This window comes from Andrographis paniculata, unplaced genomic scaffold (assembly GCF_009805555.1).
Source record: "Andrographis paniculata isolate CXL003 unplaced genomic scaffold, ASM980555v1 Contig67END, whole genome shotgun sequence".
NCBI lineage: Eukaryota > Viridiplantae > Streptophyta > Magnoliopsida > Lamiales > Acanthaceae > Andrographis > Andrographis paniculata.
The window spans coordinates 734,092-746,688 of NW_026137603.1; the positions used below are offsets into that span (position 1 = coordinate 734,092).

At 37.3% G+C, this 12,597-nt stretch overlaps 1 protein-coding gene across 1 annotated transcript; it reads left to right on the forward strand.

Annotated features, from left to right (window-relative positions):
• The first annotated feature begins 2,026 nt into the window (after positions 1-2,026).
• LOC127263237 (uncharacterized) lies at positions 2,027-2,822 on the forward strand. Its single transcript, XM_051292262.1, has 2 exons — positions 2,027-2,717; positions 2,785-2,822. The coding sequence occupies exons 1-2, from the start codon at positions 2,027-2,029 to the stop codon at positions 2,820-2,822; spliced, it is 729 nt and encodes a 242-aa protein (XP_051148219.1).
• Positions 2,823-12,597: the final 9,775 nt, after the last annotated feature.

Genomic DNA, 12,597 nt, shown 5'->3' on the forward strand with positions numbered 1-12,597 from the left:
AGGGCTGAATATAGAGATTTGGATCTATAAGGGAGCCCGAGCCCAACACCTTCTAAAGATCCCCGGTCTGGCCCAATTACCTGTTGGGAGACTTATTAATATGCGGTCTTTGTCAAACCCTAGTGACGGTTTTTTTTTTTAAAAGAGGCGAAAACCACAGGTGCAAGCCGTCAGCTCTAGGGTTTCACGAAGAGCAAAATTCGTCTCCCTCCGTTTGATAGATCGCCGCCCATCCGGTGTTCGAGCGGGGTTCGGGAACAGTCTGGAAGGTCTCTAGCGGAATCAACCTGTTCGTGATTGCTGTTGGTGGTTCCAAAAAGGGTACATCTCTAGTTCATTCTTATAGGAGCATGCTTAGGATCGTTTAATACCATGTATGTACGCGTTGGCATCCAACAACGATTCGTGGGAATGAACAGCCCTCACCGGCGTGTTCCTACAATTGGTATCAGAGCAAGGTTTCGTGGATTGTTGGCTCTGCCAGAAAACGTGTAGTTGGTATTGTCTTTAACGTTTTCGCATGTAATGTATGGAATGAATATTTTTTTTGTGCGTGTATGTTGTTTCCCTTCGCAGCCCTTTTGGTTTTGTTGTAATCGTTTTTCCCACCAGATAATAAGTGTGGGTAGATAGGCGGTTTTGTATATAGATCCATGTATGTAGGGCTTTTCATGTTGTTTTGAGTTATACTGCGTAATTCTGAAAAAGACATGAAAAAGGGAGGCGATTTGGAAGCAGTTCGCATAAGCAGAACAGCCACGAACGTAGTGGGGCAGCGAAGCAGAGGTGGCGCTGGAGGTAAGGGCGGACATGAGGCTTGTAGTGACGGCCAAGAAACAATTTTTGGTGATGGAAATTAGGTTTTCGGCTTTTGGGCCGAAAATCTAGGGTTTCCGTCGGCTGAAACTGTTTTGGCCATAACTTTTGCCTCGGTTGTCCGTTTTCAGCCCATGATACCTTTTCGGAAACGGGAGGACGAGATCTACACGAATTACAGCTACGCCGGCGAATGCCGCAGCCAAATTCAATCGTCTTCAGGAAGTTTTCGCGACTTCTTCCCGAGGCGGCCCGGTTCCAGTTTTTCCATCGCGTGAGAGGCCGATGTCTAGCATCTGTCCGCGCCCCTTTTAATCCTGTAATGGTTGTCTTAGGCTATTGGTTAGGGTTTTAAGGGCTGCGTGGGTGTGCTTTTAATTTTCTGCCTTTTATTGCTTTGTGGATGTATTTAAATTAATGCTTGCCAAAGTATTATGTGATATGCATGATTATGTGACAGGCATGATTTAAATTTACAAGCATGTTAGGAGCATGCTAGGAATTTAATTATTCTATGCATGCTGTCAAAACCTTAAAGTTTAAATGACTAAGTATTTAAGTTGAATTATTATTAATTCATGGGCCTCCATAATTGATCTTTAAGTAAAGTGTTTGTTATACGCGGGATCCATGGGGTCTCCTCCCTAATGGATATTAACATGCACAAGTTTACTAGATAAGATTTCAATTAAAGTGATTTAATTTTAAGTAAAGTGTGTGGCATACGTGGGATCCATGGGGTCTCCTCCCTAACGGATATGTCACTCATAAGTTTACTAGATAAATTAATTCGTGATAACTGTAGGAGATTATTTGCATTAAATATGACTGCCCTTCGGTTGCATATTAACTGTAAATAGTTGTCCTTGGCGTTAAATTATGGTCATTACTTAGATGTGGATTTTAGATATAACCCCCCAACGGGGTCCCTGTTTTAATTCACATGGCCAGTTCTAAAGTATCGGCAATTAATTTCATTCGTCATAAGGATAAGTTGATGAGATAATGAAATTATAGGCTAGCTGCCTGTTTGGTGAATGCATGTGTAAACGTCCGTCATAACATGGCTTGCATGTGCGATTTACTGAGCTGTCGTGATATGTATAATCTCGTGGTTTTTGAGGTTTTCCCATGATTTTATGCTTATGTGTTAATGTGAATTACTGCTTACGTGTTTGCATGTTTCTGTTTGTTTATTTCAGTTATCAAAATGTCGTTCAATCCACTTATGACTGTTCTCAATCAAAACAAACTCGTTGGTCCGAATTATTTGGACTGGAAACGAAATCTGGACATTGTCCTTGCTGCGGATGACTATAAATTCGTCCTAAGCACCCCTGCTCCAGCAGACTTAACTGAGGAATCCACTGAAGAGGAAAGGGAGGCTCATCGGAAGTGGCATAGGGCTGATCAAATGAGCCGTTGCTACATATTGGCGTCAATAACCAATATGTTGCAATTGCAGGTTGAAAAGTTGCCTACTGCTACTGACATGATGTTGAGCCTCAAGGAGCTCTTTGGTGAGTCAGATAGGGCTGCTCGATTTGAGGCAATGAGGAAGATTATGACTTCCTTCATGCCAGAGGGAACTTCTGTGCGTGAGCATGTTCTCAAGATGATGGAAAATCTGAATGAGATAGAGCTGCTCGGGGGTCAAATCGATGCTGACACCAAGATCGATATGATCCTGCACTCACTCCCTAAGTCCTACGAGAATTTCCGTCTCAACACAATCCTGACCAAGAAGGACTATACTTTAGCCGAGCTTCTTGTGGATTTGGTTGCAGCGGAGGGACTCATGGGTAGGACTCCACAGGCGCTGTTTTCTGCGCAGTCTGGACCTTCTTCGTCGAAAGGCGGGAAGAAGAAAAAGCCTGCCAAGAAAAAGGGTGCTGCAAATAGTGGGAGCAAGTCGGTCGCGCCTTCTGGTGGCGTGAAGAAGCCAAAGGGGAAGTGCTTTAAATGCAGCAAGACAGGACATTGGAAAGCTGATTGTCCCCTTCTGAAGGGCAAAGATGGTACGTCTTCTACTTTGCTTGTTGAAACATGTTTCGCGGCTAGTTCTACCAGTATTTGGGTAGTAGATACAGGAGCCACTGATCATGTTTGTTGTACAATGCAGGGGTTCCTGCCACCAAGGCAGCTGAGTGAGGGCGAGATTATCATAAGCTTGGGAGATGCAACCAGAGTGGCAGCGGTTGCAGTGGGAGATGTGCATTTATCTTTTTCTGATTCAGTTTTAGTTTTAAAGAACGTTTTGTATGTGCCAAGTTTTAGAAAGAATTTAATTTCAGTTTCGAAACTTTTTGTGGATGGATATTCAGTTGTTTTTAATAAAAGCGTTTTTATTATGAGAAACAAAGTTGTTATCTGTTCTGGCACATTGGAAAACAATCTTTATACTATTACTAGTGCGCATCAAACTGAAACCAATACTCAAGTTCATGCATCTTCATCATTAAAAAGAAAACAATCTTCTAAATCGAATCAAACATATCTTTGGCACCTTAGATTGGGTCATGTCAACCTTAGGAGGATCCAAAGACTAGTGAGCAGTGGTTTCTTGGACTCTCTCCAAGTGGAACCATTCTCAGTCTGCGAGTCCTGCTTGGAAGGCAAGATGACCTCCAGGCCTTTTAAGGCCAAGGGAAATAGGGCTAATGAAGTGTTAGAATTGATTCACTCTGATGTATGTGGGCCTATGTCAATTCAAGCTAGGGGTGGTTTTGAGTATTTTGTGACTTTCACAGATGACTACTCAAAATATGGATACATTTACTTGATGCGCCGCAAGTCTGAATGCTTTGACAAGTTCAGAGAATTCAAGGCAGAAGCGGAGAACCGTCAAGGTAAAAGTATCAAGTCATTACGGTCTGATCGTGGTGGCGAATACCTTAGCGCTGAATTTAGGCAATATTTGTTAGAGAATGGGATTACATCCCAGTTGACTGCGCCTGGTACTCCGCAACAGAATGGCGTGGCAGAGAGGAGGAATAGGACTCTTTTAGAAATGGTGAGGTCAATGATGAGTTATGCTTCTCTACCCATCTCGTTTTGGGGATATGCCTTGGAAACAGCGGCGTACATCCTGAATTATGTGCCTTCCAAATCAGTTCCTAAAACCCCAATAGAATTGTGGTCCGGGCGAAAGCCCAGCATGAACCACATTCGGATTTGGGGCTGTCCAGCACACGTGTTGGACAAGGAAGCTGATAAGTTGGCATCTAGGACGGAAGTACGGCTATTTGTAGGATACCCTAAAGGAACACGAGGGGGTTGTTTTTATAGTCCTAAAGACCAGAAGGTAGTGGTGAGCACCAATGCCAGGTTTTTAGAAGAAGACTATATGCATGAGCATAAGACCCCAAGTGAAATTATTCTTTACGAATTAAGGGGAGACAATCAAGTACCAAGTGTACAAGAAGATATACCACAACAAACTGCACAGCGTGTTGACCCTTATGTCACCACACATGAATTGCCTCGGCGTAGTGGGAGGGTAACTCGATTACCCAGTCGTTTCTTGTTAGTGGGAGAGTCCTCGGATTCAGTCCCCAGTGATGAACAAGAACCTGATCCCTGTACCTATAAAGAGGCAATCCAAGATGTTGATGCAGATTCTTGGCATAAGGCCATGGATTCAGAAATAGAATCCATGCATGCTATGGAGGTCTATGACCTCAAAGACCTTCCCAAAGGCAAGAAAGCCATTGGGAGCAAATGGGTCTTTAGGCGTAAGAGAGGACCTGACGGGAAGGTTACTACCTTCAAGGCACGGTTGGTTGCAAAAGGTTTTACCCAGAAAGAGGGCATCGATTATGATGAAACCTTTTCACCAGTAGCCATGCTAAAGTCAATCCGGATACTCTTATCCATAGCAAGTCACATGGACTATGAGGTTTGGCAAATGGATGTCAAGACAGCATTCCTTAACGGGAATCTGGATGAGGACATCTATATGCAGCAACCTGAGGGTTATGTGAAGAAAGGCCAAGAGCATCAAGTCTGGAAGCTAAAGAAGTCTCTTTATGGACTTAAACAAGCTTCCAGATCTTGGAATATTCGCTTTGATGAGGTGATCAAATCCTTTGGATTTGAGCGATGTCCAAGTGAAAGTTGTGTGTACAAGAGGTGCAACGGAAACGTAGTGGTATTCTTGATACTATACGTAGATGATATTCTTCTCATTGGAAACAATGTCAAGATATTATTAGACGTAAAGGTATGGCTTTCTGAACAGTTTCAAATGAAGGACATGGGAGATGCATCGTACATTCTTGGAATGAAGGTCACTCGTGATCGGAAGAAAAGAATGTTGTGCTTATCTCAAGCCGCCTACATTGATACTGTGCTTGCCCGTTTCAGCATGCAGAACTCCAAGAAAGGATTCTTACCTTTCAGACATGGAGTTGCTCTATCTCAGGATATGTGTCCTAAAACACAAAAGGAGATAGATGAGATGGCTAACATTCCTTATGCTTCGGCTGTAGGAAGTCTCATGTATGCCATGCTGTGCACGAGGCCTGATATCTGCTATGCTGTTGGCATGGTAGCTAGGTATCAGTCCAAACCTGGTCAAGGACACTGGATTGCGGTAAAACATATTCTCAAGTATCTGAAAAGAACTCGAGATTATAGTTTGGTTTACCAGTCTGACAATCTAGTTCCTTTGGGTTACACTGATTCAGATTTTCAAGGTGATCGAGATGAGAGAAAGTCAACCTCGGGTTATGCGTTTACCTTGGGAGGCGGAGCTATTTCATGGAGAAGCGTAAAGCAGAAATGCATCGCAGATTCTACCATGGAAGCCGAGTATGTTGCTGCTTCTGAAGCAGCAAAAGAGGCTGTATGGCTCAGGAGCTTCTTGTATGACTTAGGGGTGTCTGAGAGTTTGCCTGAGCGTGTAATCATTTATTGTGATAACGCTGGTGCAGTGGCAAACTCAAAAGAACCTAGAGCTCATAAAGCAAGTAAACACATAGAAAGGAAGTACCACATCATACGAGACATCGTAAAGCGAGGAGACATAGCTGTCACTAAGATTGCATCGTTGGACAACTTGGCAGATCCCTTCACGAAGACTTTACCCATTAAGGTTTTCGAGAAACACGTAGACGGCCTTGGTTTACGATACATTGCAGCTAGACTTTAATATAAGTGGGAGAGCATGTTTTTGCATTGTATACTAAAAGTTTAGCTTTAGTATAAGTGGGAGATTGTTGGATTATACTGTAAAGCAAACTTTTAGTACGCTTTTGTATTATTCAATTTCCTTATTAACTGGAATAAATAAATTGTTATTTCACATTGTGTTGCTTTTATTTATGTTTTATATATATTAGCATGTCCACTTATTTAATATTGTAGACAACATGGTGTGTGGAGATCACACAGAAGATCTTGTTGTCAGTTCTTTATTAAATATAAATGGGTTTCACAACTGAGATGGTTATGGACAAAACCATCGGTTTAAGTTGTAGTGTAAACTTGGAATTAGTTTGTCTTGACTATTAGTTTACACTAATGTGCTGCGTCACATTGAAAGGATCACAGTTGAGATATGTTCTTCTATTCTGACATTGAAGAACCAAGATCTCGGTAACTCTGTTAATTCTTAACCTTAGATGAAATAAATTAAATATATGGAATAAATGTTCGTTGCTTTAATTTACCATAAGTGAGAATCCTTAGTGATTCAATATGCTTCGTATTTTGGGCAACTACATTATTCGCATAGTAATTAATTTATTATCATTAAGGCACCATGTCCTGGACATCCAGGTTGATGACATCCCCTTAAGGAACTCAATAAGGATTATTGTATAAACCCTGCAGGTGGATTTAATCCGTACAATAATAAGTTTTGAGTGGTATTACTTAAGGAATTAAAAGATATTAATTAATTAAATTGTCAGAAGATTTAATTAATTAATGGATGTGGAACATCTTAAACATGGGGAATTAATTAAGTTTAATAGAAGCCCAGATTCAATTTGGGTTGGGCTGGGAGTGCAATATTAATTCTTTAATGGAATGAATTAATATTTTATGATTCGAATTATATTCAGGGCTGAATATAGAGATTTGGATCTATAAGGGAGCCCGAGCCCAACACCTTCTAAAGATCCCCGGTCTGGCCCAATTACCTGTTGGGAGACTTATTAATATGCGGTCTTTGTCAAACCCTAGTGACGGTTTTTTTTTTTAAAAGAGGCGAAAACCACAGGTGCAAGCCGTCAGCTCTAGGGTTTCACGAAGAGCAAAATTCGTCTCCCTCCGTTTGATAGATCGCCGCCCATCCGGTGTTCGAGCGGGGTTCGGGAACAGTCTGGAAGGTCTCTAGCGGAATCAACCTGTTCGTGATTGCTGTTGGTGGTTCCAAAAAGGGTACATCTCTAGTTCATTCTTATAGGAGCATGCTTAGGATCGTTTAATACCATGTATGTACGCGTTGGCATCCAACAACGATTCGTGGGAATGAACAGCCCTCACCGGCGTGTTCCTACAGGAAGGAATAAGAGAAAGAGAATAAAGAAAAAAATGGGAAGAATAAGAGAAAGAAAAAGAAGAGGAAGAGGCAGGTTGGAGGGGATGGATCTACACCAAGTTTTTTCTCTTTTTCTTTTTCACCAATTTTCTTTCTTCTTTATTTTTCCTGCCCAATTCTTCTTCACGCCGCCGCAACCAGCCGCACCAGGTTCTTTCCCTTCTTCTTTTTCCTCCTTGTTCTTCATAGTTGCCACCAGTTTGAATCAGTTTTCTATTTGAACCGTAACCGCTGGTTCAAGAACTGGAGAACCAGCCATTTGGAACGAGATGGACAAATCTGGATGTCAAATTGATTTCTTAGATTTCTGGGTTTGGTGAAACAAAGGAAGAAATCGACGTTGAACAATAAATTACGCATTCTCGTCTGTATCACTATGTCCGGTTGATTAATTGTGTTATAAATTTGGGATCGATTTCCAATTTAGTTGTGTTTAGCGGATTTAAAATGTAAAAAAATGAATAGAGATTAAATTTAAAAAATATGTAGAAGAATAAAGAAGAAGAATAATAAAGAAGAAGAATGAGAAAGAAGAAGAAGAAAAATGAGAAAGAAGAAGTTGCTGTAAAAAGTCAGTCATTAGGTTATTTTAGTAATTTTATACCGAAATATACTTAGTTTATGGACCAAAAATCACATTTCAAGCATGTGACATACAACTTCCGTTAAATGCTAAGGGAGGGGGATTTTTTGCAACACTATAGAAACCACAAGTAGGTTTTTTAGAGTTTTAAAACAACGGGGAGTTTTCAGCAAATTAGGAAAACTACACGGATTTTTTCTGCTATTTTGCATTTACCTTTTGTATTTATGTAAATGTAAAATAATATATTTGTAATTTATGTAAAAATTAATGTAACTTTTGTATTTATATGTGATTATTTTTACTAATAGGAAATAAATATTTTTTAGTATGACAAAAAGATTAGTAAATAAAATACGTTCAGTTGGGATAGTAAGAATATACTACCTCCGTCTCATAAGAAGAATACCACTTGTTTTTTGCGTCATTGTATTTAACATTAAAAATATTTTTATATTTGTAATATTTATTCTACAAATGTTAGTTTATTTGCATTATAAAATACTAATTGAAGTATTTTGTCTTTTTCTTTTAATTTTTACTACGTATTAATATAATACTAATTAATATTCAAATATATACACGCAAAAAGTTAATAGTACCCTTCTTTTTAAGACAAATGTAGTATTACTATATAAAAAAATTGTTTTAATAATTTAATTTTAATTAAATATTTAGTGGTAAAAGTGTGATTCATTTATTAACCCTTATATAATAATTTGTACATATCACGGATTACATGCTAGTATATATACTCACACGATAACATAAGATATATATAGAATAAGATTTTCTATAGAAAACAAAAAAAAAAACTATAAGTTTTTTTATTATTTTAAAAATTGAAAAATACAGAAAATTTTCATTAAAAATATCTATTAATTTTTAAATATATATATATATACAAAACTATATTAGTTTAAAAAAAAATTAAATTTACACAATTTTTGTAGTTTTTTTATAAAATTACTATATAGTGTTAAAAACAAAAATTTTATTTTCTAATATAAGAATCTCAAATAATTGAGAACTTAGAAATTAAGAAAGTGAGATCTACATCATTCTCAAATATATATATATATAAGATTAATTTAATATTAAAATGTTTGTGCATGATTATAAGTTAAATATATCATGCCAAATAAATCTATATTAACTGCATTTTGATTTAAAAGACAACAAAATAAAAGATATATAACTAAAGAAATATTAAAAAAGAAAATCTATAATCAAAATTAAATAAAAGAAATTGATCAGTTCTTTTTCTTACATAAGTGATAGAGAATTCTAAAAGTAAGTAATTAAATTATTTTATGTATATATAAAATTTTTTGGTATAATTGGTAATAAGAAATAATAATTTAATGCTATAATAATATAAATTTATTATATCTCATTTACCTATTTTTTCATACATATAAATTTCTTTTTAGGAAATGAATATTACATTATAATTATTGTAAAAGTAAAATTTATTAAAGGAAAAAAAAAAACTCATATAATATGTACATATATATATATAATTACTAAAATTCAAAATTCTGGAAAGAAGTAATTATATATATATAAAGATATATATATTTTTATATGAATGTATCATTATTATTATTTTTTCTTTTAAAATGAGTAGCAAGTATATGTATATAAATATGTGAAATAGAATAAAACTACATTCAGTCTAATCCTAAATAATGTGTATTGAAGTGTTGAAAAGTAATTCTCGAAATTTATTTATAGTTAGAAATTGCAGGTATTTTATGTTCATATTATATGCAATATTTGATTGATTTTGATTGGATTCTATCTAATTTCTCTACGTAGTGTTTATTTCCGACATGCATGAGAGAAAAAACAAATTTGGTGAATTTGAAAAAAATAAAAGAAAAAAATCCACATCAAGTTAGTTATGACCATGAATAACCACATCCTCCTGACGTGAGAATTTAATTGAAGGCCTAAAAACTCAACTGCTACAAAATAGGGCAAAACAAAATAAAAAGAAGGGGGAGTCACACTAGAGACAGGGGGGAGAACGGCCAGAAACAGCGCAGGAGCAGGATACTGAAAGATTCATAGATCGCACAGGAGCAAATCAACAAAGAAAATTTCCCTTTATACTATGATTTTATCTTTCTTTATTGTTCTTTGCTATTTGATTATGGAGTATATACTTTTCTGGTTAGATGGATGATAATGCTTTGGTTCTTGTGTTTTGGAGATTCTTGACTTTATTTATAAAAGTTCTTTTTGATTATCAATATTTGTCTAATCTTGAGAATAATGTTTGTGATTGTTAGATTGATTGGATATTTTGGTACCGATATTTATATTGTTCTGATAATCTAAAGTCAATTCAGGTAGAATATCCATAATTATATTCGCACTTGAATAGGTGACAACTGGGTTGAATAGTTCATTCCCGGGGGTTAGACAATCAAATCTAATTGCTCATCTTAGGTAGTAATTTTTTGAATTGAGTTTTTCTATATTAGAATTCGATTAGACAATATTTCCTATGGGCGTACCTAGGTTTATTAGCTTAATTATAGATAGTTAACGGTTATACTTTAACTACCTACACTGTAAGGAAAAATTGGTTGTCAGAACTTGTTGATAACTATATCTAATTTATTGATAGTCTAATAACAATTAATTTTATTGAATTGATGATAAAACACAAGTGCCATAACTACATCATCCATTGAGCCAGACATCCCATTGTAGCTAGTTCTTCGTTTATTTAATTGCTTTGTTATTTTATCTTCATTAGTTAATAAAAGAAAATTCCCCCTTTTATTTACTGAATTAGAACACGAAAGAGTGAATCACACAATCCCTATGCAGACGATCTCTTCCCATGTATTACATTAAATTATGATCACAGAGTAGGTGAAATATTTGATTAACAGTACGACCGGTCAATTTTTGGCGCCGTTGCCAGGGATTGGTACTTTGTTTTACTTTTTGAGTTATTTATTTATTTTATTTTCATAAATCCTCATGTTTATGCTCCGTTCTTCTCGTAAAGGTGAACTAATATTTAATCTTGAGATAGAGAAGGTTGAGCGAAAACTACGAAATGAAGCCAAACAACGAAAAGTTGTTCAAGTTGCAAAGCTGGCCGATTCTTTAAACAAACAGAATCTCTAGCTCTAGCGACTCTGAAAGTGACCAAGAAATTGTCATGGCTGAGGATACCCGCACTCTAAGGGAGTTGGCTAATTCCATCTTGACGCAACAACCCTTATGCTTTAATTTTCCAACTTTGAATAACGCAATTATTTTGAACTGAAATATGGATTAATTCATCTACTGCCTTCTTTTCATGGACTTACAGGCGAAGAACCTCACAAGCACTTGCAAGAGTTCATCATGGTGTGCTCCAACACGAAACTACCAAGTGTTACTAACAAACAGATTAAATTCAGAGCCTTCCCATTCTCACGCAAAGATGCTGCAGAGGATTCGCTCTACTATCTCCCACCTGGAAGCATTAACACGTGGAATGACATGAAGAAGAAATATTTGGAGAAGTACTTTCCGGCTTCCAGAGCTGCAATTCTGAGGAAAGAAATATGTGGCATCAAGCGACAATCAGGTGAAACGCTCCATGAATATTGAGAGCGATTTAATAAACTTATCATTAAATTTCCACAACATCAAGTTCCTCCACAACTACTGATTCAATATATCTATGATGGTTTTTCATTGATGGACAGGAACATCATCGACGCTGCAAATGGTGGAGTTCTAGTGAATAAGACGCAAGCACAAGCCTGGGATCTTATTGCTCGGATGGCTGAGAACACGCAGCAGTTTGGCTTGAAAGATGTTGGACAGATGAGCGGAAACAATAATGACCATTCTATCCAATCGATGTAGCAACAACTTTCTGAGTTGATGAGCTTTGCAAGATGGTCGTGGAAAAATTTAACCTGAGTGTCCAAGTCAAGGCGTGTAGAATATGCATGAGTGCAGGGCACCCTACGGATGCATGCCCGAACCTCCAAGAAGGCTATGCAATGGATGTAAATGCTACAAAGTATGGTGTGAATGGACCTCCAGTGTACAACCCACTCCAACACCTACAATCCAGGCTAGAGAGATTATCTGAACTTGCGCTATGGAAACACACAACAGATTAATGCTCCTAAACCATTCAGAGCTATGCAGTAGATACAACAACCTCGTTTCTATTAGAAACAACTGCCCTAAGCACCCATAAGCAATTCCAGCCCATTTTTGGAAGACTTGGTAAAGTTTATGGCTACCACTACCCTGCAGTTCCAACAAGAGAGAAAAAGTTCCAACAATAGATGAGATCGACCATTGACAAATTACAAGGTCAGATCAATCAAGTGTTAGATGAGGTAAGACAGCTATGTGAAAGAGGAAAGTGGCCCGCTCAGCCTAAGCCAAACCGAGCAAATGTCAGTGCCATCACTATTTGCAATGACACGATGATTGAATGTTCTTCCCGACCTAATCCAAAGAATACGAGTGCTATAACACTCCATAGTGGGAAGCAAGTGGACGGTCCAACTCCTATCTCAAAGGAGCACATCGAAGGGGAAATTGAAAAGGAGATTGGAAAGGAAACTGAGATCCACAAAAAGGTACATCCTAATTTCGTTCTTCCTAATGAAACTAA

Excerpts from the sequence above, each read along its gene's own strand:
- LOC127263237 (XM_051292262.1), top strand. The coding sequence starts at position 2,027 with ATGTCGTTCAATCCACTTATGACTGTTCTCAATCAAAACAAACTCGTT. Across the intron at positions 2,718-2,784 it reads GAAAAAGGGTGCTGCAAATA|CAAGACAGGACATTGGAAAG; the intron begins GTGGGAGCAAGT and ends CTTTAAATGCAG.